Below are 22084 nucleotides of genomic sequence, written 5' to 3'. Positions count from 1 at the left end.
TGGTAAACTCTTTTGATGCACTACTGACGAAAATCAAATGGAGTTTTCCATCCCATTATTAAAGGAATGTTTAAGACAGCTATGGTGTTTTAACATTTAGATATACTGATGGAAGGGCTTTGTTTTAAATTCTGAATCCTTAGGATAGCTATGGAAGTGCAAAATTGCATGTTTACAGTTCACTTAATAATACGTACAGTGAACACCATACATCTATGGACAATACCTACAGCCAGAAAAGTAACATTTAGTTGAGAACTCTTAAAAAAAATAAGACACATAGCCTAGTATATTAAGCACACATATTTACTTAATTTATACAGAACTGAGTAGATAAAATTTCAGATTCACATTAGTGAAAAATCTCTACAAAATGTTCTTGAAAAGCAAAAACAAGACTGGCTATTTTATTCAGCATTTCTTTTTCATGAAAGCAGGTATGGGTTGTAAAAATAAAGCAGAGTGTTCAGCACAAACTAAATATCTGCATCACTTTTCACAGTTATTTCCATCTACAGTCTGAAGAGGTAGATTTTCTGCAACACCTGAGAACTGAACGGTAACATAACCAGGTGTAATAGAGAGAGGAGAACGGATTGGAAAGATACAGCCCCCAAGCATGTATGCAAATACACTTAAGAATTACAAATGAAAAAGAGTGTTGGCTTTGAGGGCCCTGTGTGAGAATAGTTTAAGATTCTAGGGCTTAATCGGCAGATTAACTGTGCATTTGAACCACCGGTTATGCAATAGGAAAAACAGTGCACTCCCCCCCCACACACTGTACGCATCATTGCAAAAGGTATAAAGAGATGGACGGTACAAGCAACAGCCTTAAATTTAGCACATGATTACTGGAATTTGCACATTGAAGCAGCTGCCAGTGGTAAGCATGGGTTGTACAGGTGGAAGTACACTGGAAAAAAGGGCTGGAGAACAGCAGTGCAATTCCAGATCAGACAAGGACTGCGCTTATCCCATGCTGGCCCTCTCACTGGTCAATGTATGGAATGTCTTAAGATTTTAGGAAACAAAATTTAGTTCTACACTTAGAAAAGACAGGAACCAGAAAGAATAGTCAATTCAATTCAATTACTTTTAAGTATTAGTGGCCACAATCCTTAGGGTGTTGTTAGCTATAACGTGGAAGCAATTTTTAATGCACCGGAACCCAAAGTCTACTCTTCTCTAAAGAGAGCAAACGTTACACCAATCCTGGCTACAGGCAAGGCAACCACATACATTGGGTTGGTGGGGTGGGATGGTTCAGATACACTGCAGTTCGGTCCTTCAAAATTGCATTCAGTTTCAAATTACTTACTATGACGTCTTTGCTTACACATATATGCTTTAAAGTATTGGACAAGGTTTTTTGTTTTGTTTTTTAAAAGAAACATCAGGAAATTTCCCTCCAGAATCAATTACAATCCAATGGTTATGACTGACAAAGCTCATTCTACCCTTCCTCACTATAAAACCTCCCACCAGCTTTGCTTTCTTTTACTGTACTTGAAATGCATACCAAAAAAGAAAAGAAAAAAAACTGCAAATGCACCTTATAAGGAATATTAACTGGCCAGTTTCCAAATTAAGTCACTGCAGATGCCAATTTGATTTTGCTCAATGGTATTAGGTAACATTCAGTAGGTGTGATCCAACCTTTATTTCCTTTCAAGACATCTATTTCCATTCTGTATATTTCATCAGGAAAAGGGTAGCACATAGCAACATAGCCTGAACATTCAAGTAATCTGCAACTCAGAGAGAATGGGTAGGCAAGGAGAGAACCTGCCAACAATTATGTGCTTGAGTCAGAAATCTCTTAAAAATGAAAACTAAATTAAATACCAGAAATAGGAGTATTTGGATTTTTTCAAAACAACCAGCAACTAGAAAGCTACTAACTGCAAGGCAGAGTTAAACAGCAGCTTCTGACCTAGTAGCACTCTGCCTAACATTAACAAAGAAAACACTATTGGTCCCTGTCTTTTAAATAAATAAAAGAAACACAAGTCCAAATTATGGGGGTATCTGGGCTTTTCCAGGTCAATCTACATTCACAACACTAACCACAAACGCAACAGAAATAAAGTGGAGCCTCGCTTGCTGTATATTAGTTAACTGATGTGCCAAATTTACCAGGTAACCTATAGATACCAGAAGGCACTTTTGCTTACAGGTATGTTTTATCTAGTCATACATTTTTATTTTACAAAAAGCAATAGTTGAGAAAACAGATCAGAGTATTCCCCCTCCATCCCTAGACGACAAACTGTATTATCTATACTCTGACCTATCCTTGTTAAATAGGCAAGTAAGTTTTCATGGGAACATGTTTCCAGTCAAATATGTGCATTATGGTCTGCTGTACTGTCTATTAAAGGGACCAAGAGACGGAGTGTTACTGGTCATTACACCCATTTTCAGTGATGAACACCTTTGTAGCTGTTCATTATTTCATGGTAATTAGGCACCAAACCTAGTGAAGAAATAATGGCAGAAAAAAGTACTTTTGCCGCGCACCCACAAACCAAAAACCCATTGCATTTTGTTTTATCGGACAAGCCACAACTACACACATGCATTTGTAGGCAGTAGGTTTTAACTATTAAGGTTTTATCTCCAGGATGATGCAAAACTGTGCTCAAAATGCATCTGAGTCTTGGTCGGTGGTTAATTGGACAAACTTTTAAGCGCCCGTTTTCTTCCCTTGTTTCTTCACTTTTAACAGGTCAGGCAACAGTCACTCCGTCTATGAATTGACTGTGCAGGACAATCCTGAGAAATATGTGAGTTGTACACCCTGTTTTCCAGTTGCAAAATTATATAGATTTCAAAGCTGTAGGCAAGACTGCAGCTACACTTAAACCCTGTAAGAGTTTTTAGTTTTGTTCATATATGAATCCAGTAATGAGCTTCCACTGGCCATCACATCTCCAATTATAGTTCACTGTAGTATTTGGTCATCACAATTCAATACTAAGCCTTAATTCACTTAATAGAAGCAACGATTCCCTCCCCCTCCCCCAAACCCGAGTCTGCGACACTCTGGCCACAGTTGTTCCCCTGACATGATGTTAAATCTGTACACGAGTCTTAGATGACATGGTGATGTGTGCTATGGGGTCAGAAGGAAGGAATCTGCATGCATCCTTTATGAGTTCTGTTTTAAAAAACGAGGCAGATGTGCAACACAGTTGTGGAAAATTTATAGATAAGCTATTCAATAGCCGCTATGCAGCTTCCTGTACCAGGCAAGTTCTGTTCTAAGAAAATACAGATATGGTAGAAAAAGTAAGAAAATTTTCACCACAAAACTAAGAGTTACCACCACCAGTTAAAGTTATACACAAAATATATCTCTCAATACAGTGTTTACACTTTTAGTCAACAAAATCTGCAGTTGGAATGGAAGCCAGGCAAACAGTTTTTTCAGAGCCTTCATTTGCCACTGATGATTCAGGATCTGGCTGAATTCCTTCTTGCGCTCCATTGGTAGAACTCCCCAGTTCCTCATGCGAATTGAGTGTGCATGACTGCAACACATGCACAGCTAGATCAACATCTGTTTCTCTTAAAGAAACCTGTTCCTTAAGAACTTCCACCTTCTCATTCAGCTCATTCCTTTCTGTTTGAAGAGCCCTGCACAGCTTTTCCAAACGCTCCAGTTTTATTTGGAAGCCTTTGTATTCTTTGTCCTTCACTGTTTTCTGCAGAAAACAAGAGATTGCACATGATGACATTTGTGTGACCTGTTTCTGATTATTCCTCTTGTTGCTGCGGATCCTGTAATATTATTTGCTCTTTTTATTTTAGGATTGCATGTTTGGTCGGTTTTCATTTATATATTGTCGTACCCTGCATTACAATGAAGAGCATGCTAGAAATACTTGAAATGTTCAGAAACAAGATAATAAATTATATGTTTAGAAGCATTAAGCAGGGCCCTCCCTTGTTTAACCAGAAGATGCTAATAAAAGTGATTTGTATAAAAATAACTGGTAACTATTTCACAAGAGAAAAAGAAAGACAACAGGCAGTACAGAACAAAGAGCTTCTGCTAGTGCAAGGACTTTTGGCTGTGAATCAGAACTTCGCCTCCCACTGTGCACCCCCTAAATCTGTTCTGGGGTCCCACCAACCCTTTGGAGCAGATTTGGGAAGGGTGCAGGGGGTACATAGGGAAGGCAAGTTAAACTACACTAGTGAAATCACTTAGCAGCATACACTGCCCAATGCTATTTAGAATATGATTGAAGACATCTATTCAAAATAAATTTGTTCACCAAGACAGCCAAGTTATTTGTATGGATCATGACATCAACAAGTTTATCCACAAACATAATAAAATCTAAAGCCTTTCTCAGCTGCTTTTGTACAGTCTGCTTTCCAATGACGGGTTGGAGACCTGGTGGTTTTGATTCAACTTCACATTCTACAAAGCTATACAAAACAGGCTACCTGCATAATATATAAGGCACATTGGATTTTTAATCATGAAACCTAATACTCACTTCTTCAGCCATTTGCAAGAGAGCTTTGTTGTTGTTTTCCCATTTTGTGCGCCAAACTATTATTTCTTTTTCCAGTTTTTTTATCTTCTTGGTCATCTGAAACGTTAAAGTTATTGATTTCTTTTAAGCAAAAACATTTCACTACTTAAAATCAGGATGACTAACCTTTTGGTGATCACTAACTCCCATGAGCCTCAGCCAGCTGGTGCCTGAGGCCTAAGATTAGCCAATCCTACCTTTTAACTCTCAATGCCTCTTTACTCTTAAGTTACTCAAGCTCACTGTTTAAAATGAGATGTTAAACTGACATTACGGGAGGAATTCAACACAGTGCTAAGGTGAATTTTCCATCAGTAGGAGGATTTTCCCTTGTGCAATGGAACCTTCTCCCCTCTCCTCCCCCAGTACTCCCTAAATGTTTCATTTAAAGGTTTTTGTTTTTAAGTGCACTGTACTATCTCCCACAAGAAAAGCATACCAAGATCACTCAGTTATTGGCATTTTAGTAATTAAAATCATTAATAACTTTAATGGTGATGATTTCAATAATTAAGATGTGCACAGGCTGGCTAGGTCCTTCACAGTGCAATTCTCTTCCTCTTTTCTCAGAAATTAAGTTTCACTGAATTCAATGGGACTTACTCCTGGGTGAATGTATATAGGATTCGGCGACAGGGAGGGCGGACCGTAGCAAGAGTCTATGGCAGGTGGAACCAACTCATTCTAGTTTTGTGTCTATCCACCTGCCTGCTGCATTCCACGAGGGCAAAACCGAGGCTAAGGTGGGGGATTCTGACAGGAAATGCCAACCCTGGAGGCAGGCCGGTAGCTGGGAGCTGGATAAGGGGAGAGTAAGGTTGGTGGGGCACTGTCCCATTCACCCTAATGGACCAGCCTCCACTGACAAGGCTGTAGTCTTACTACGATCTCCCCACTGTAAATGAATGAATGAGGCAGATCAGCAAATAATACATGTAAACAAAGTACCTTTTCCATCTCTTGCCTGAATGTTGTGAAAAGTTCGTTGCTCTTTGCCATTGTTGTCTGGAATTCTTCAAATTTATCCATGTAGAGAGAAAGCTGAAGGAGACAATGCTTAAGTCCTCTATACATGTGCAATATTTAGAGTTACACATAAAATGCAGTAGCTACACAAGGGAAATTCCACTATTTGGTAAACAGTGAAATACGTGATTTCAAAAGACTGAACTTCACTTATGTGACAATTACCTAAGGATGAGGTGGCTTTCAAAGCAGAACAGCATGCTAAAGGAGTTAAAAATAATGAGAATAAAGGATTCTTTGTTTTGCTGGGTTGTAGTCAACTAAGTCCTACTCATGAGTAGTCCCACTGAAGTGAACTGCTTTGAGCCCATTTCCCCCTCTGAAGAACTTTTATCTAAGCTCTATTCACTCAAGTTTTAAACTCAACCACCACCTATGCACATGCCCTAGGAAAAATCTTGCAAACTAACCATTCGTTCTCCCACTCCTCTCTTAGAACCAACAGATTAAGGATGCAATGCTACACACAGGTACCTGGGAGAAAGTTGCACTGAACTTAATGGTGCTTTCTCCTGAGTAGACGTGTGTAGGATTGCACTGTAGGATACCTAACCCATATTAAAAGAATACAAATTCTTTTATTTGCATAGTATGCAATAATGACGCAAAACTTGAGGTGGAAGGGAAGGTACTACAGGAATAACAAGTTCGTGAGTGGTTGAGCTGTCAAGGGTGAACATATCTCATCAGTCCTCCACAAAATGTGAAATGTAAATCCATTACAAGCCTTTCAGGACACCACACAAGACATGTTTTTGCCAAAATCATTCTAGAAACTAAATTCCCAATTGAACTACTTATTTGTGCCACTACTGACCAAGATCTCTTTTACTTTAAGCTGCAGAATAAGGCATAGAACAAAAAAGCCAAGCCACTGGGTGCACAAAAATGGTTTTAATATTGTTAAGTCATTGCCAATATTATAGGTTAGTATGCAATTTGTTTCAGCACTGAGTTTCTCAGGGGTACTTTCCCATGCACTATTAGTAAGCATTGGAAAAACGAAGTAAATCCAGCAGCATTTAGATTTAGGCAGGGCACTACCAAACCAAGAACCAAGGCATTAGAACTTTTTGCCACAAGGTAGAACTTTTCCACGTGGCATCATGCAGTGGAGGTTCATATTAAAATCTATTCTTGTTAGTGGGATCATCATACACTAGGAAAGTCTGATTTTTGAGACTTACCTAGCATGACATAAGAGCAGCCACTTAAAGTGATAAACCCACTCACAAGAATGGTTTCACAAGTACCTGCATTATGGCCCAAAAACAGCCACCTTGGGGAAAAATAATAGTCCTGTGAATTTGCCAGAGACCAGCCAAAACGTACCCAGCACCATCAGAACAAGAAATGAGTTAATATACTGTTTTATAACAATAACAATAATAATGGGCTCAAGCTAGTGCAAGGATTTCCCCTTGTGCAATAGAACTACTCCCTCTCCTCTCATGTGCCCCTCCCCAAATCTAGCCGGAAAAGTTGAGGGGAACACCAGAACAGATTTAGGGGGCTAGGTGACAGGAAGCTACTCATTATCTCAAGAGTTCACCAATCTTCCAAGGGGGGTGGAATTTCCCAACTGTTTTATCTTCCCTTTCCCAGGGGCTTCTTGTGGGTTTCCAACTTGTTTCACTGATTTGCTAGTTTCTGAAAATGTTTTAGAAATTCTAAGAGAACAAATAATTTTCTCAACCAAGTTTGTAACTAAGTGATCCTTAATGCAGCAAATGTTTAAATTAGTTTACCTGCTGTTTTAATTGAGCTTCTTGCTGTTTCATCTGTTCACACTTGTGTCTAGACTCAGTAGCCTCTTTTAGCAGCTGAAGAGGAAGAAAAATTGTATTGTCTCTACATTACCTTTATACCAAAGAAAGCACATCATCTACATTTTGCTAAGCCTTTATTCTTCCTATTTTATGTAAGAGATTTTAAACAAAGTTATTTATTGGCAGAAGATGAAGAAACTTACCTGCCTGCATTCAAATTCAAATTTAGAGCCATTTTTTCAAAGTCAATTAGAACAAATGTCTTTGTTTTTTAAAGGTCAATTAAAGTGGTGATACATGAAAAACTAAAGAGAGACAAATTTACAAATAAATTCAAAAATATGAACATATTTAGCCAGTCTTACTGTATTTGGTTTTGTTTAGCAGTTCCTATTAACACTAGTGGAGATTTCCACTCCTATATAGGATATAGTATCACTGGTTACTATATCCTAACTACTGGAGATTCTACAACACTACTGCAGATTTTTCTCTGCAAAGGCAAAGGTTTTGTTTTGGATGAACATCACTGGAAAGATGTTCTGAGTTTAAGTGCACTGAAGAATTTAATGCACCATGGATCACGCAATGTGATGATCTGGTGTTCCGCAACATACTTTAATTGTTCACTAAAAATACACAGCTTTTGTTGAGTAACTACAGAATATCTGTTCAAAATATTTTGAATTTATAGAATTATAAATATGTTAATCTAAAGATTTTCTTGTAGCAGGTTTTTTTAAATGCTCTCATAAAACTGCTAGACATTCCAGCCATCAAATTTAACACATCTGTATTTCTTCCGAGCAGAAGAAAAAATAATGGCATGTAGAAATGCATTACAGTGGTACCAGCAAGAAACAAAGCTGCATATATATGTACACCTGAAAAAGCATCTCCACCTCCACTGTTCAGCCCGGAGAGATCCAGCACCGAGGGCCTTCTGGCAGTTCCCACACTGCAATAAGTGAAGCTACAGGGAACTAGGCAGAGGGCCTTCTCGGTAGTGGTGCCCACCCTGTGGAATGCCCTCCCATCAGATGTTAAGGAGATGAGTAATTATATAACATTTAGGAAACATCTGAAGGCAGCCCTGCATAGGGAAGCTTTTTAAGGTTTAAGGTCTTACTGTGTTTTTATATGTGCTGGAGGCTGCCCAGAGTGGCTGGGGCAACCCAGTGGGCTACAAATACATGCATACATAATTTTTATTATTTATATATTATACATTTTACTGCTACAAATTTACTCCATGCCAGTGAACTGTGCAGAAGTTGCCAAACTGCCCATTCTAGAGGACTTATGACCTATACAGATTACTGATAAGTTTGCTAACATACAGTAAGCACGAGACAGAACATTCAAATGGAGCAGTTTACCATTTGTTCTAGTTATAGTTTCAGGCCTAAAACGCATTACTGTACCAAGTTACTACCAGAGGGAAAATTCAGGCATATCCAAATACTTTTCTTGCAATCAGAAATACTTACAAACTCCCTCTCTCTCTGATGCTTCTCTTCTGCTTCTTTTATTAGCTGAGTTGTCTGCTGAAGCTTGGCATCCACCAGCTGCTGTTGCAGTTCTTTATGCTTGAAGACTTTGTCCATGTGCTAGAAGAAAGCATGAATGTTGGTACCATCAATAGTAAACCTTATCAAAAGATTCAAAACTGAATTTTCATTTCAGACTTTTTTTATTTTTAACTTTAAAGCTACCCTCATGTTCATCATGGCTCTTACCTGGTTTAACTAACTGGCCACCACCACATACGGAAAGCCATGCTTAACCTGGAAAACACCTGCTAGCAGTTTCGACACCATCATAAAACCCTTGAAATCGAAGTGACCACCACCAACGTACGACTGACAAAACACATGCAGGCTGTAATCCTATGCACACTTAGTAACCCCGCTTAACAGAGTAGGCTTACTTCTGAGTAAACATGCACAGGATTACACCATTAAGCAACAGGTGCTGCACATACACCCCACAAACATAAATTCTGATTCTAACACAGAATATAGTAATCTGCGGCACTTCAAAAACAAGTAAGCAGAAGCAGGCTTGAGGAAATGTTTAACAGCTTGACTTATAGTAGAGGCTTTTTTATTTTATTAAGGAGCAGGATCAAAGACTGAGAAGTACAGCCATCGAGATGAAACGTAGATAACCAGAAGCTGATTTCAAACAGTATTGTTTAGCAGCATTAACTCTGTAAGACACACTATACAGTGGATTATTCAATACTAAATAGAACAAGCAGTAACTGAAGTTTGGAGAGGGTGGTAAAGAAAATAAAAATTATTATTATGATGATGATGCCATTCAGAGTTTCTATTTAGTTAACTGGTGCAATTTAAACACTGTGAAATTTCAATAAGAGAGTCTTATGGATCCCTGAAGGAATGCAACAGCATTTTAAAAATGTAAAATGGAGAACATCTGTATGTGTTCACTCTTAAGGTAATTCTTGGACTGGTACTTTCTCTCAACCCAATTTACCATGTGTACCACCCCCTTGCTTTCAGGAGGAAAGGCAGGACAACAAGACAGGGTTTGATTTAGAGCTGCACCGAGCAAAACATGGGACAATACTATGGAAGAAAGCAACATTTGTGAATTCTTCCTTCCCCTGATACCTGCTGAAAATCTGACTGGAGGGCAGGGTAATGGACCCTCCATCACAGAGTTAAGAGATGACATGGGGTGCTGCGGGTGGAGTCAGTGAAAATAATGGCCCTCCTTGATCCTTCAGCAGAGCTTCCACTGGAGCTCTGCCCTCTCTGTAAATTGAAGGAACTATTCCATTCGTTGAAAGGCAACTCTGGATGCAACCCAGAGTGTCTGAAAGAGCCAGAACCTGTGGCCTTCCAGATATTGCTGGACTGCAACTCTCATCAGCCCCAGTCAGCATGACCAATGGACAGGGATTATAGAGTCAAGAGCCCAGGTGGAGGACCACAGGTTCCCCACATGGCTATACAGAAACATTGTATAGATCAAACATTTGCTCCTAAGTTAAGGTAAGTAGAATTTGTTTTCCTTTCTGTATTTCTTTATAGTGTGCAAGTACTGCATCTTATGAAGTCAAGCTTTACATGACGTCTCCTTCCTTCTACTTGTAACCTTTGATTATTAATTACTTTGTCAAATGCATTTCCTGCAGTCAGAAGCCACTGCATCACATTCAAACCTAAGAGTAAATATGTTCATGTGAGATAATTTACCATCAAGCTGTAATATTCCAAAATGAAATGCTACTGAATAACAAAGCGATGTCTAAAACAGCGAAGGACTAATAAATCCACTTACTTCTTCTCGCAGTGTATATTGTTCTACAAGTTTCTTCAACTTCTCTCCTAATTCAATATTTTCCTGGCGAAGCTTTGCATTGTGTATGCCATGCTGTTCCAGCTGCGCCTGAATTTCATTTAGTGTGATCTGGAAGTGGGCAGTTGCTTCTTTACGTCTCTCTTCCTCTTCACGGGCTTGTTGCATGTTCTCTTCCTTTTACCAAGAGAGATTAAAGCAAAGCAATGTGTTTTTACTAATTATTTTGGACAAGAATAAAAAAAAAAATCAGGCCAATATCATCTTAATGGTTTAGTCCCTTGGAATGGATGCTAGCTTCCACTTATCTGGAACAATTTGCCTATAAGACACATGAACATGCACTGTTTTGCTCTCCAACCAGTATACAGAAGCTTCTCAGTAGGTTTTGTTGCTGAGGCACAATTATTAAGTTATACCTCTTGAACTGGAGAAGTGGTGGCTATGAGCTTGAATCAGCAAAAGAAAGCAGCTTATAAATAAATTCTTTTCCACATACCAGCAGCTACTAGCACCAGACAGTTATTGTCACTTCATTTGCAAAATAGGCTGGTTTCTACTGAAGCAAGCAAGTCTGTATTTGGGGGGAACAAGGAGCTATCAACTGTTTTCCACAGCAGGGCCTTTGCCATTGTGCTTCCACACCTCTGCCTCATGAGAATCAATAGTCACCACAAGATCTACACCAACACCCAGCATGAGGTCTAACTTGCTGTTCTTGCTCCTGCCTTAAATATGCAGACAAGCTCCTGACTCCATTGAAGTACAAGCGCATAGTATGCAAAATAACTCTTATCTAGAACAAGGAGGTCAAACTTCGTGACTGACGGGTCTAGTAGGACACCCTAATTTTAACTTCTACTTAACTACAACTATCAACAAAAGTGAGTAGTAGCACATTTCCATGAATTAAGAGTTGATCTAACTGAAGAATCAGGTTGTTTTTTCCAGAACAGTTGCATATCACTACAGCTACTTCCCAAAGTGCTAACAATATCATAGCTTCAACTTCAGGATGGAATAAGGGAAGGAGGATACAATTCACACTTGGAGTGATGCTATCTCCACAGGAGCTAGGAAAATAACAGTATTGCCTTGCCCCCCATCTCCTCCCCCACTTGATCAGAGCACAAGAACTTAAGAAACTTCCTTATGCTGAGTCCACTGGCCCATCTAAACCAGTAGCAATGAGTCCTCTGCCAGAGGGGGGTTGAACCTGGGACCTTCTGCATGCAACGATGTGCATTACAACTAGTAATAGCCTTTCCCCAATGTGCAATTTGCTAGGACTCTATGGGATACTGCATCACATAGACTAGACTTTGTAATGCAGCAGGAGGCACCAGCAGATCTCCTTAAATGGGGCTGAGGCTTAGTTACTCAGAGAGCTAATCTCCCCAAAGGATGCTAGAGTGTGTCAGGGAGAGTCAAAAACTGATTTCCAGAGCTGGGAACAGGAAGGGAGGGGTGGACATTCCCCCTCTCTTTGCTCTTGTTAAGTTTTTTGATGGTGTGAGAACAGTCTTTAATGTCCTGAGAATGTTGGGAAGAGGTGAACCCCCACACACAGCTGCCTTCCTTAGTTGTGGAGGATAGTGCTGGGTGCCTTCTTTGATGTTTGACATTGTTTTGAGAAAGTGAAGCATTGGGAGGGGGTGGCTAATGGATGATCTGCACGTAATCAGTCTTGGAAGCCACAGAGGCTATCTATAAAATTGGACAGTTTGGGCAGGTTTTTTTGAAGCTCGTGCATGGAGTGATCGGCTGCAGGGCCGTGCAGACTGAGGCTACCTGGGGGAGTCGCTTTGCCGCTTCTTGAAGGCTTCCAAGTGGCAGATTGAAGTGCTTGCTTGGTATGTATATATTGCTTGCTGTTTTGGAATAAAATCTTTAAATCTTCTCACTCACTTGTGTATTTTGTATTGCTTCTGAATCTCATTATAAAAGAACCACCTTGCCTTTGGCATGACTATACCCCATACCACCCTTCTGTATGCTGCTTAATCATCTCAAGTGCTCTTACTACTACACCCTTGTCCCACTGTACTTGCAATAATTAATTGCATCCAATATGGGTTTAGAGCTGGACACAAACTGAGAGAAGCCCACCTGCTTTCTAGCCTCTTATCCCTGGGTCCCAGTGTAAAATGTATTAACAACCTTGTTTGGAGACACATTTCCAGGGGATAACCAGCAGTCAACTTCTAGAGGATCAAGCATCTTTGCTGTAAAACAGCATCAAGGAATAAACTAAACTGGTGATCAACAGATCGTGTTTCCATCCACTCCCAATTGTTTTCCATTTTGCTATACTCTTGTTTATATATTCCAGCAGCCACCCTACTTTTAGAAAATCATATTGCTCTCAGAATCTGCTTCATGTACTGTCTTATCAAACTGACCTTTAAAGTTTTATTATGGCGTTGAAGCTCACGACAGAGAGATTCCAGTTTGCTGCGTGCTAGAATGGCCTTGCTGTGCTCACTCTGCAAATGGACCTTCTCTTTCACAACCTGTGCTTGTTTCTTCTGCAACATCTTCATTTGCCTTTGAACATTTCGGCTCTCCTCCAACTAAATGAGAAAAAGAAGAAGAGGTTAAAAAAAACCCCAACCTATTCTTTACCCTTTAGAACTGAAGTGGTTTTCTGTAGCTAGTCTCCAACGGATTGCATTAGTTTTTAATCAATCAGATACAGAACCAGAACCTCACAATCACAACTTGTTACAGAATCATAAAATTGTAGAAATTGAAGGGAGCCTGAGGATCATCTAGTCCAACTCCCCGCAATGCAGGAATATGCAGCTGTCCCATATGGGGATCCAACCTGCAACCTTGGAGTTATCAGCACCACACACTAACCAACTGAGCTATCCACTTGGATTATCTATGTTTCATTTCACTATAAATGAGCATAATCAAATCCAGGTAAGATTGAGGACTGCTAGGGCCTCTTATCCAGAGTGGAGAGATCTATGTTAAAGAAGAGGGTCAACACCTCCCCGTTATTTTAGTTTGCAATCTTTGCTACCCTTGTAGTATAACTGGAAGCTTGGAGTGTGGTGATGGCCAGGTGTCCTTACCCCCACCAACTCAGCCACCACACAATGCATACACCTATAACCATTATGCCTGTTTACTTCGGAACGAGCTTCAGAACAGGATTCACAGTGCTAGTTTCTTTCAGAATATCGTGACTTTGGAATCCACAATCCTTTCTTCTTTCCACATTGTCCTTCCATGAATTAAGGCAAATTTCTCAGCAAATCTTTTAGAACTTTTTGTCTGACAAGACAGTAAGTGCACATAGACAACCTCTCATATGTTGACCTTCATCTATAGAATTTTCTACTCATGATTCGTTACATTTTAAACATTTTCTGAATTGAATACACAGCAGATCTGGGGTGTGTGCAGGGGGAAGGAGAAGAAGGGGAAGACCTGTTGCATTAAGTAGAAGTCCAGTCTGCTATTACGCGGACATGCTGGATACAACCCAGGAACTAGGGGCATGATCCCACATAAACAGAAATTGCATACACTCTTTTCTCGAAGAATTATCCATTGTGCATGCGAGAGGGAACAGGCAATCTTGCAGTCAACAATACAGCTGAATGATAGCTGGTGTCTCGACTAAAAACACCTAGCCAAAACACATGTAAAAACCATTTCCTCTGTATTTATACATATTCCAATTACAGCTTGGATGTGGAACCTATGACTGTCCAGTTGCTGCTGCAAAATATTGCTTCTGAGTCACAGGTTTCCCACCCCTGAATTAGAGAGTCTTTGAATGAAGTAGCAATAGGAGCAACAGAAAGTATAGTTCTGCTTCCTCACCTTTATCAAAACCAAATAATGTCTTAACATGCAACCAGGAGCTTAAAAAGTTCCTGCACTTTTGAGAGGACAGTGCCAAATAACATACATAAAAAAATATTTTTTCCATGATCCCGTTATAATAAGCTTTAACCAGGGTGATATTAAGCAGTATAGAAACGGTGCAAATAACAACATTAAGATGTTTAATTGTTCTTGACATTTGACATTTCAATCTGTTTCTATTGGTTGTAGGAACATTCAAAGGAATGAAACTCCAATGCTAAGACATCTATGCATGTTTACAAAGTTAATTTGCAACTACAGAGAAAGCATGTGACCTTAATTGTAGTACATAGTTACCAGATCAGCATATTTCTTGCAGAGTGCAGCCAACTTTTCTTCTGGAGTAGCAAGAGTATTTAAAGCTTGCATCAATAAGAGTACTTCTTTCCCTACAGACCAAAAAGAACAGTATTTTAGAAGTATTACCAGAACATTTTGTGCTCTGAGTAACATATGTTGATAGTAGAAAATGGAACATTTATAATTATACCTAGAAAATGCAAAGTATTAGGCAATTATCAACAAAAAAGCAACAAGAACTTCGGTACAATACAAGGCCAGATTACTGAAAAAGGACTTAAGAAGTTTGATACAGTAGGAATACTGGACATTTGTTAGGATCTCTACTTCAAAGACAAAGTGATGAAACAGAGCAAGGCATTCTTCAAAGTACCATAAAAAAACATAAGAGCCTTGCTGTATCAGGCAAAAGGCATATCTGGACCAGGATCCTATTCTCACATTGCGAACCAGAGGCCTATGGGAAGCCCGCAAGCAGGACTTGCTACAACGGCGATTTCCCCACTTCCGATTCCCAGCATACTACCTCCAACACTGAAGGTAGAACATAGCTTTATTCTCCAGTTATCAGAATGTCTCATTGTTTTCTAAAATTAGATTTGATAAAGCAAAGGGGGGGAAAGCAAAGAACAAGGCAGTAGAAGAACCTTTTGTTGGGTGTCCTAATCCCCTGATCTGCACTGTGAGAGGGAGTTAGGCTTGAGTGGAAGTGTTTCTCTGCCAGGTTCTGCTCGGGGGGGAGGGGGGGTACTCCACTAGCACAGAGGCCTCCACTGTGACTACCAAAAGCACAGGATGTTGAAAAGCTATTGCTGACACAAACTACCATAGGGTTCCAAAACAGGGGATAGATCAGGGACAGGGATGTATCCACCTGATCCTAAGCCAGTCATTTTATTAGAGAAGGGCCTGATCTGAGCATGTCTCCTGCACCAGACTAGAGCTGCCACAACAAAGACTCCCTCTCCCCTCATACACATCTTCTTCGGTCCTAACTGGCAGGGCTATGGAAGAGGATCCACTGCTTCACACCACCTTAGCCCCTCTTTCAATTGCTTTGCTAAGTATGTTATCAAGAAATGTAAACAAGTGTTCTATTTTTTCAATGCTGGACAACCTAACTTCAAAAGTCAAGGTGCAATTATTTATCCTGGTTCAGCACTGTCGTATACCTAAGGTTTTCTCTTTGCCCTTCTCACTTTCTGGGTCTTGCTGGCCATCAGGTGGGTCAGTGCGAGTCTCTTCTCTTCCAGGGGTCTCCTCTCGCAATTCCTGAGGGCAGAATGCTGCTCCCAACACATTTCTGTTTCTGGGAATAAAATCCTCTGCCTCCTCCAACGCACCTGCATTTTCTGCACCATCGCAATTTGTATCTGAATGTTGCAACATTGTATTCAGCGCAGCGCACTTGCTGTTCCTCAGCTGCCGGTCCGGGCTGCTCCTTCCAAATTTACAGTTTTGCGGTTCTTCCTCAGTAAGCAGCATATGCTTTGAAAGGGAGAGAAAAGAGCTCAGGTTACCCAGGCGGAAAAGACCCATTTGTATTTCGTCCCGAGATTAACACACAGGCATTGACAAAACCCCATATACAGTGGTACCTCGGGTTAAGTACTTAATTTGTTCTGGAGGTCCGTTCTTAACCTGAAATTGTTCTTAACCTGAAGACCACTTTAGTTAATGGGGCCTCCTGCTGCTGCCGCGCCGCCACGATTTCTGTTCTCATCCTGAAGCAAAGTTCTTAACGTGAGGTACTATTTCTGGGTTAGCGGAGTCTGTAACCTGAAGCGTATGTAACCCGAGGTACCACTGTACTGTATTACGTGTTATTTGTTTTTGACAAATGACATAGCAGCAGGCTAGGGATGCCAGAGCAAACCCTTCTAGTTAGCCGCGCCTCGGTACAATCCCTCGCGGTACAGTCCACTTCTCCTGAAAAGAGCCGAGGATTGTGCGGGGCAGAAAGAGCGCGGCGGGAGATGCTACCCGCCACCCGAGAAGGTCCCTGACAAGCGAGGACCGGGAAGGGACGGCGCCGAGAGACGGGGGTCGACGACTACCGGCGCCTTTTGTCCCGATGCGCGGCTGTTGCTCAGCTGAGCGCGTGAGGAGCGCGCGGCGAGAAGCGGTTTACCTGCTCCGCCATCCGCCTCGACCACCACCACCGAGGACCCGAGGAACCTGCGAAGCCGGAAGCTGGCTGGCGCAGGGGCTAGAAGGGCGCCAAGGGGAGGAGGAGGGATTTCCGCTCCCTGCTGCTTAAATACCCGGCTATTGCCGGAGCTCCGTCGCGTGCGCCCCCGTGGGCGGGGCTTGGGCGCGCACGCGGGAGAAAGGACGTCAAAGCGGCATCTGCGGCGCCGGCTGCTGGCGAGGAAAGCGCAGGCCAAGCGGGGGCTGCTTTGGGGACAATGGAGTTCCATCCCCAAATGGGAGGGCAGCCCAGGTTGTTTTGTTTTTTAAAAAATGTGCACACACCAGCTCTCTCAGTGCCATGGGGAATTTCTAAACAAAAATTAGTTGCACGTTTATTTGAAGTTTATTTAAAAGGAAGCCTGATGCCGGGTTTATTTTTTGTAAAGAGGCTTTCTTAATAGCTATCGGAATGTCCCGCAGGGGAAATGAATGTAACAACTGTTCAAACCCGACGGCTCAATTACTCTGCAGTTTAAAAACCCTATAACAAATCAGCAATATGCAGTTTCAGCATATGAAAGATTCCATCAGCACACTCGATGGTATGAATTGCTTTGCGGGTAAGGAGAGAGATGCATGGGTTAGCTGGGCTCCAGCTTTAGGAAATAAGCTACGGATTAGGTTGGGAAAGTTTATGGAATATTGGCCACAATTTTTATTGAAATAGGGTCATGAAGGAAAATTAAAGTAATGAAAATATATGATGCTCTATTTATTAGAAAAGAAAAAGCTATTGATTTAATCTATTGGAATTTTTGGTAAAGACTGGCAAAAAAAAGGAAGAATGAAAATAGCATGGGGGGAATGGGATATGATGTTATTTAGAACCTCTCTTTTTCTGATAAACTGTTGCTGCACAGGAAAAAAAAGGACAAGGAATCAACATTTTGTGACAGCAGCAAGATTTCTATATGCAAAATATTGGAGACTTCTGAGCATATCATCTTAAACAGAAAAGGTCATGTGGGAATTTTAATCTATAGTTAAATGACCTAATTAAGGGTCAAAAGAACAAATGGAGTAAGCTTGCTAAAATGTGGTCATTCTTTAATTTTTGTACAGTAAAATCAATCTACAGCAAATGCACAATTATTGTGTCAATGTTATATTTATTTTGTTTTACCTAACAATATAGAGTTTGGTTATGGATTATATAGTCATTACTTGTATATTTATCCTGATGTAATTTTGCTTCCAATACATATTTAAAAGCTATCTAACAAACTACGTATTCATACATCAAGAATAAGGGGCAAACTGTTAAAAAGGCAGGGTCTGAGCCATCGTGTTCCATCTGTATAACAAAATTTCCCCCTTCTTTTCTCTGCAGCTGTGGGGGGGGGGGGTCCTCTCTACAGAAGATTTTGGGTGTGTGCAAGGAGAGGAAGGGGAAGTCTCATTGCATGACTGGAACTCTGCTTGTTGTAGGGTGAGATACAAAGTCCGTAAGAATTCAGAATTGATAGTTAACAAACCTGCATTTATATTCGGCCACTACATATGCATTGTAACTTGCTCAGCAAGAGGAACTATGGATATGCAGCAATTCAGCTATGAAAAAGTCAGCCCTTCCATTCATCTCATGTTCTCTACAGCAATGTGGATTTTCTGAAAATTTTTGAATATGCCTTGGAAAATTCAGTTTGCATCAGAAAAAATTCTGATGTCCTAGAGAGCGATCTAATTTGCCTTGTTAATTTTACTTGTATTTAATAAGCAATTTTTTTTGAAAACTATAATATATTATTAAATATATTTGCAACCGAGAACTCAGAGCTAGTTGGTAGTTATGTCTATTTTAGATTACGAGCAAAAGCAAAATTTATACCATACTGGAGATCATGACTGTGCTAAGATACAAACTTTGACTATGCTAAATAATACTGGCTCTACAGGCTAGGGGCCTGTGGAAAGATATTCCAGGTAGGAGAATGATATGAAGCATGTGATTTAATGCTAAGACTGCAGCATTGGCATCAAACTGTTACAAACAGTTGCTTTTCAAAGTATGTTTTAAATACTCCCCTACTCAGCAACTGAGCAAACAGTATACAAACAACCCCTGATTTGCGCAGGGCTTGTGTTCTGCATCATCATGCATGTTGGTAGACTGTGCAGAAGCCTGACCTGCTATCTTCTGGGTTTGAAAACAGCACACTTGCTTTGAGCACACACAAAATTGTCATCCCCTGTACTTCTAAACTGCAGTGACATTTACACATATTTTTAAAGCAATTATATTAAACTACAGCTCTTCACGCAAAAGCATCGTCTCTCAAATTATTTATGGTCTGCAGTAATCTATGTTAGATGTTACCAAGATATTCCTGTCCATTATGGAAGTTCCTTATTAATATATTTCACAACAGAATAGCTAGTCCAGAACATACCTGTTGTTGTCTGGTATGAACAGGAAGAATCATCTTTAAAAACTTCACAGAATTCTTATGTGCTTAAGGACACATATTAAATTTTTTGTTTTTGACATTTTAAAGTTTTAAATTTTGTAGCCTGCTCCCATAGGAATCTAACTTTTGAGACCTTGGAAGTCTCTATGTGCCGCTACCTTCTGAACTAAGGTGGGTGGCTACAAGAGACAGAGCCTTTCTTTTGAACTTTTCCAACCTTCCTTGAGTTTTAAGAATCAGTTAAAATTTTGCTTTTAACCATTTGGTGAGATTTAAAATGGCTGTTGTTACTAAAGCTCACTGTCTAGTCAGATTTAATATTAATAAATTATTCTTCTGCAGCACAATCTACTTAAAAGTCCTACTGAATTCAATGTGGTTAACTCCCCTCTAACTAGGGCGAGGACTGCAGTCTTGCTTTATTATCTGTTGCTTTTATTATATGTTGTAAGCTCCCTGTTCAGTATGCAGGATTAATTCATTTTACATAAGCAGAATACTGGGAGAAGTAAAAGATGTCTTCCCCTTTCCCATATTTTGCACACTTCACATCTCAGATACGTAGCAAAATATAGCCAAACACCCTTTTTAACATGTTACATTTTACTGGTATTTACCACCCCACATAAGCAAAATTTTCTTCCAATAGTACATAATAGATAACCAAGCAAGTACTCAAGTCTTTTTTGTTCACTGTAACAAGTGTCCCGCTGTCCTTGGACAAACTTGATTAGCAACCAGTCTTCTAACTCTAAGATTTGCTTTGGCAAGCAGGGTCATGCCATCAAACCCCCATCTGCTCTTTTAGGCTCTGGATCAGGAAAGGCTTCCTTGGCTGCCGCACAGAGGACTCCTGAGTGACAGTGTCCAAGCCAGCATATTCCCACTTGCCTTTCATGAAGGACATGTTGTATGGATGGCTTTCTTGCCCACTGCTTGGTGAAGTGCTTAAACCAACACACACATCCCAGCCTTTTTTTCCAATAGGGAAAAATTTCACAGGGGTTTTTAGTGTTGCTTTTGGACAAAGCTGTTTCAATGCCTTTGTCCATCCTTATTACCTTTCTATACTGACCTAGGGCCTTCACAGTTGCTGCTGGGCACCAGCGTGTGAGAGGGAAGCAAAAACAACGATCCGCATTTTTGGTTTGGCTAAAAGAGGCAGAGAGGCAACCAGTGCATGCTCACATATAAACTCGCAAGCCTTCCTTCTGAACAGGTGTTTGTTAGCAACGCCTGGGAGATCCGTATGGCAAACCCATATCGATATGATTTTGTTGTATCTGACTCCCATCCCTCGCCAAGAAGGAGGGTTGGAAAATATTAGTATCACCTTGCTCACAAAATCCTATTAAATCTTCCTGCTGTTGCTGCAGTCGTTACTGTATTCTGCTCTGGTCAGAGCTCACCTGGAGTACTGTGTCCAGTTCTGGGCACCACAGTTCAAGAAGGACACTGACAAACTGGAACGTGTCCAGAGGAGGGCAACCAAAATGGTCAAAGGCCTGGAAACGATGCCTTATGAGGAACGGCTAAGGGAGCTGGGCACGTTTAGCCTGGAGAAGAGGTGGTTAAGGGGTGATATGACAGCCATGTTCAAATATATAAAATGATGTCACATAGAGGAGGGAGAAAGGTTGTTTTCTGCTGCTCCAGAGAAGCGGACACGGAGCAATGGATCCAAACTACAAGAAAGAAGATTCCACCTAAACATTAGGAAGAACTTCCTGACAGTAAGAGCTGTTCGACAGTGGAATTTGCTGCCAAGGAGTGTGGTGGAGTCTCCTTCTCTGGAGGTCTTTAAGCAGAGGCTTGACAACCATATGTCAGGAGTGCTCTGATGGTGTTTCCTGCTTGGCAGGGGGTTGGACTCGATGGCCCTTGTGGTCTCTTCCAACTCTATGATTCTATGATACGACTTTGTGCGGCTACGCGAGAACTGCCTGCCTGCCCGCCCTTTGGCGGGGAAGCCATAACGCCCCGGGAGAAAGAGAAACGCAAGAACCGGATTAGCTGAGCTGCCGTTTACCAAGCGGCCGCCACGGGCAGCCCAGCTTCGGTTCCTGCTCCCCGAAACGTACTTGAAGCCCTCACTTCCCCAAGGGCCTCTGCCCCGAGTCGCCCCACACCCAAGAGGAGGAGGCGCGCGCGGCGCTCCTGGGAGCACCGTGCCCCGTTTCCTCAGGGAGCCCTTCGAGAAGCCCCTTGCCGTTTCCACTGCGCCACGGGGCAGCAGCGGCAGGGGCCGCGTGGAGAGCTGGCGCCCCTCGCCCGGGCAACGGAGAACGGTAAGGGCTCTTACCTCAGAGCCGCCTCCTGACGCCCGCGCCGCCGCCGCCTCCTGCCCCTCTCGCTGCTCCTGTGCAGGACTCGGTCCGGTCCCCACAGCGCGGCTGCCGTCGACACACGCTAGCTCAGCTCTGCGCGCCGCCATAGTGTGACGGTAATACCCAAACAAGCCGGCCTACGCCGGAAGCGCCTCCCCTCAGCCAATCACCGGCCACCCTTTCCCGTGTCATGTGACGCAGAAGAAACGCCCACCGCTTGGGCCCGGGTGAAGAGGCGAGTGAGGGAGCGAGCCAAGAACTCGCTCGAGAAGCGGCCGTGAGAGAATCTTCGG

The 22084-nt window shown here is 41.5% G+C and overlaps 1 protein-coding gene across 4 annotated transcripts; it reads right to left on the bottom strand.

The window, feature by feature from the left end:
* Positions 1-290: 290 nt before the first annotated feature.
* Positions 291-22030, bottom strand: TXLNG (taxilin gamma). Of its 4 annotated transcripts, none has more exons than XM_083612383.1 (10): positions 21767-22030; positions 16036-16351; positions 14861-14952; positions 13081-13251; positions 10661-10855; positions 8839-8958; positions 7328-7402; positions 5502-5594; positions 4515-4610; positions 291-3710 (listed from the first exon to the last, which is right to left on the bottom strand). In XM_083612383.1, exons 1-10 carry the CDS (start codon positions 21896-21898, stop codon positions 3384-3386), a joined length of 1617 nt encoding a protein of 538 aa, XP_083468509.1. In that variant the 5' UTR covers positions 21899-22030; the 3' UTR covers positions 291-3383. The 4 variants fall into 4 exon arrangements, with proteins under 4 accessions (XP_083468509.1, XP_083468511.1, XP_083468512.1 ...); XM_083612385.1 differs by having other exon boundaries at positions 16207-16351; positions 21767-21939; XM_083612386.1 differs by lacking the exon at positions 21767-22030 and adding an exon at positions 16995-17185 and having other exon boundaries at positions 16207-16351.
* Positions 22031-22084: the final 54 nt, after the last annotated feature.

The sequence above is a fragment of the Podarcis filfolensis genome, assembly GCF_964270895.1.
Source record: "Podarcis filfolensis genome assembly, chromosome: 4".
NCBI lineage: Eukaryota > Metazoa > Chordata > Lepidosauria > Squamata > Lacertidae > Podarcis > Podarcis filfolensis.
The sequence above is the reverse complement of the archived record's forward strand: the minus strand, read 5'-3'. Positions and strand labels throughout refer to the sequence as shown.

Bases quoted from the DNA above. Each gene is read 5' to 3' on its own strand.
- TXLNG (XM_083612383.1), bottom strand. From the start codon at position 21,898: ATGGCGGCGCGCAGAGCTGAGCTAGCGTGTGTCGACGGCAGCCGCGCT. The intron at 10,856-13,080 runs GTCAGTTTGATA...TCTTGGTAAAAG, and splicing joins GCCATAATAAAACTTTAAAG to GAAGAGAACATGCAACAAGC. The intron at 5,595-7,327 runs GTAAACTAATTT...TGTCTCCTTCAG, and splicing joins AAGCTCAATTAAAACAGCAG to CTTTCTCTCTACATGGATAA.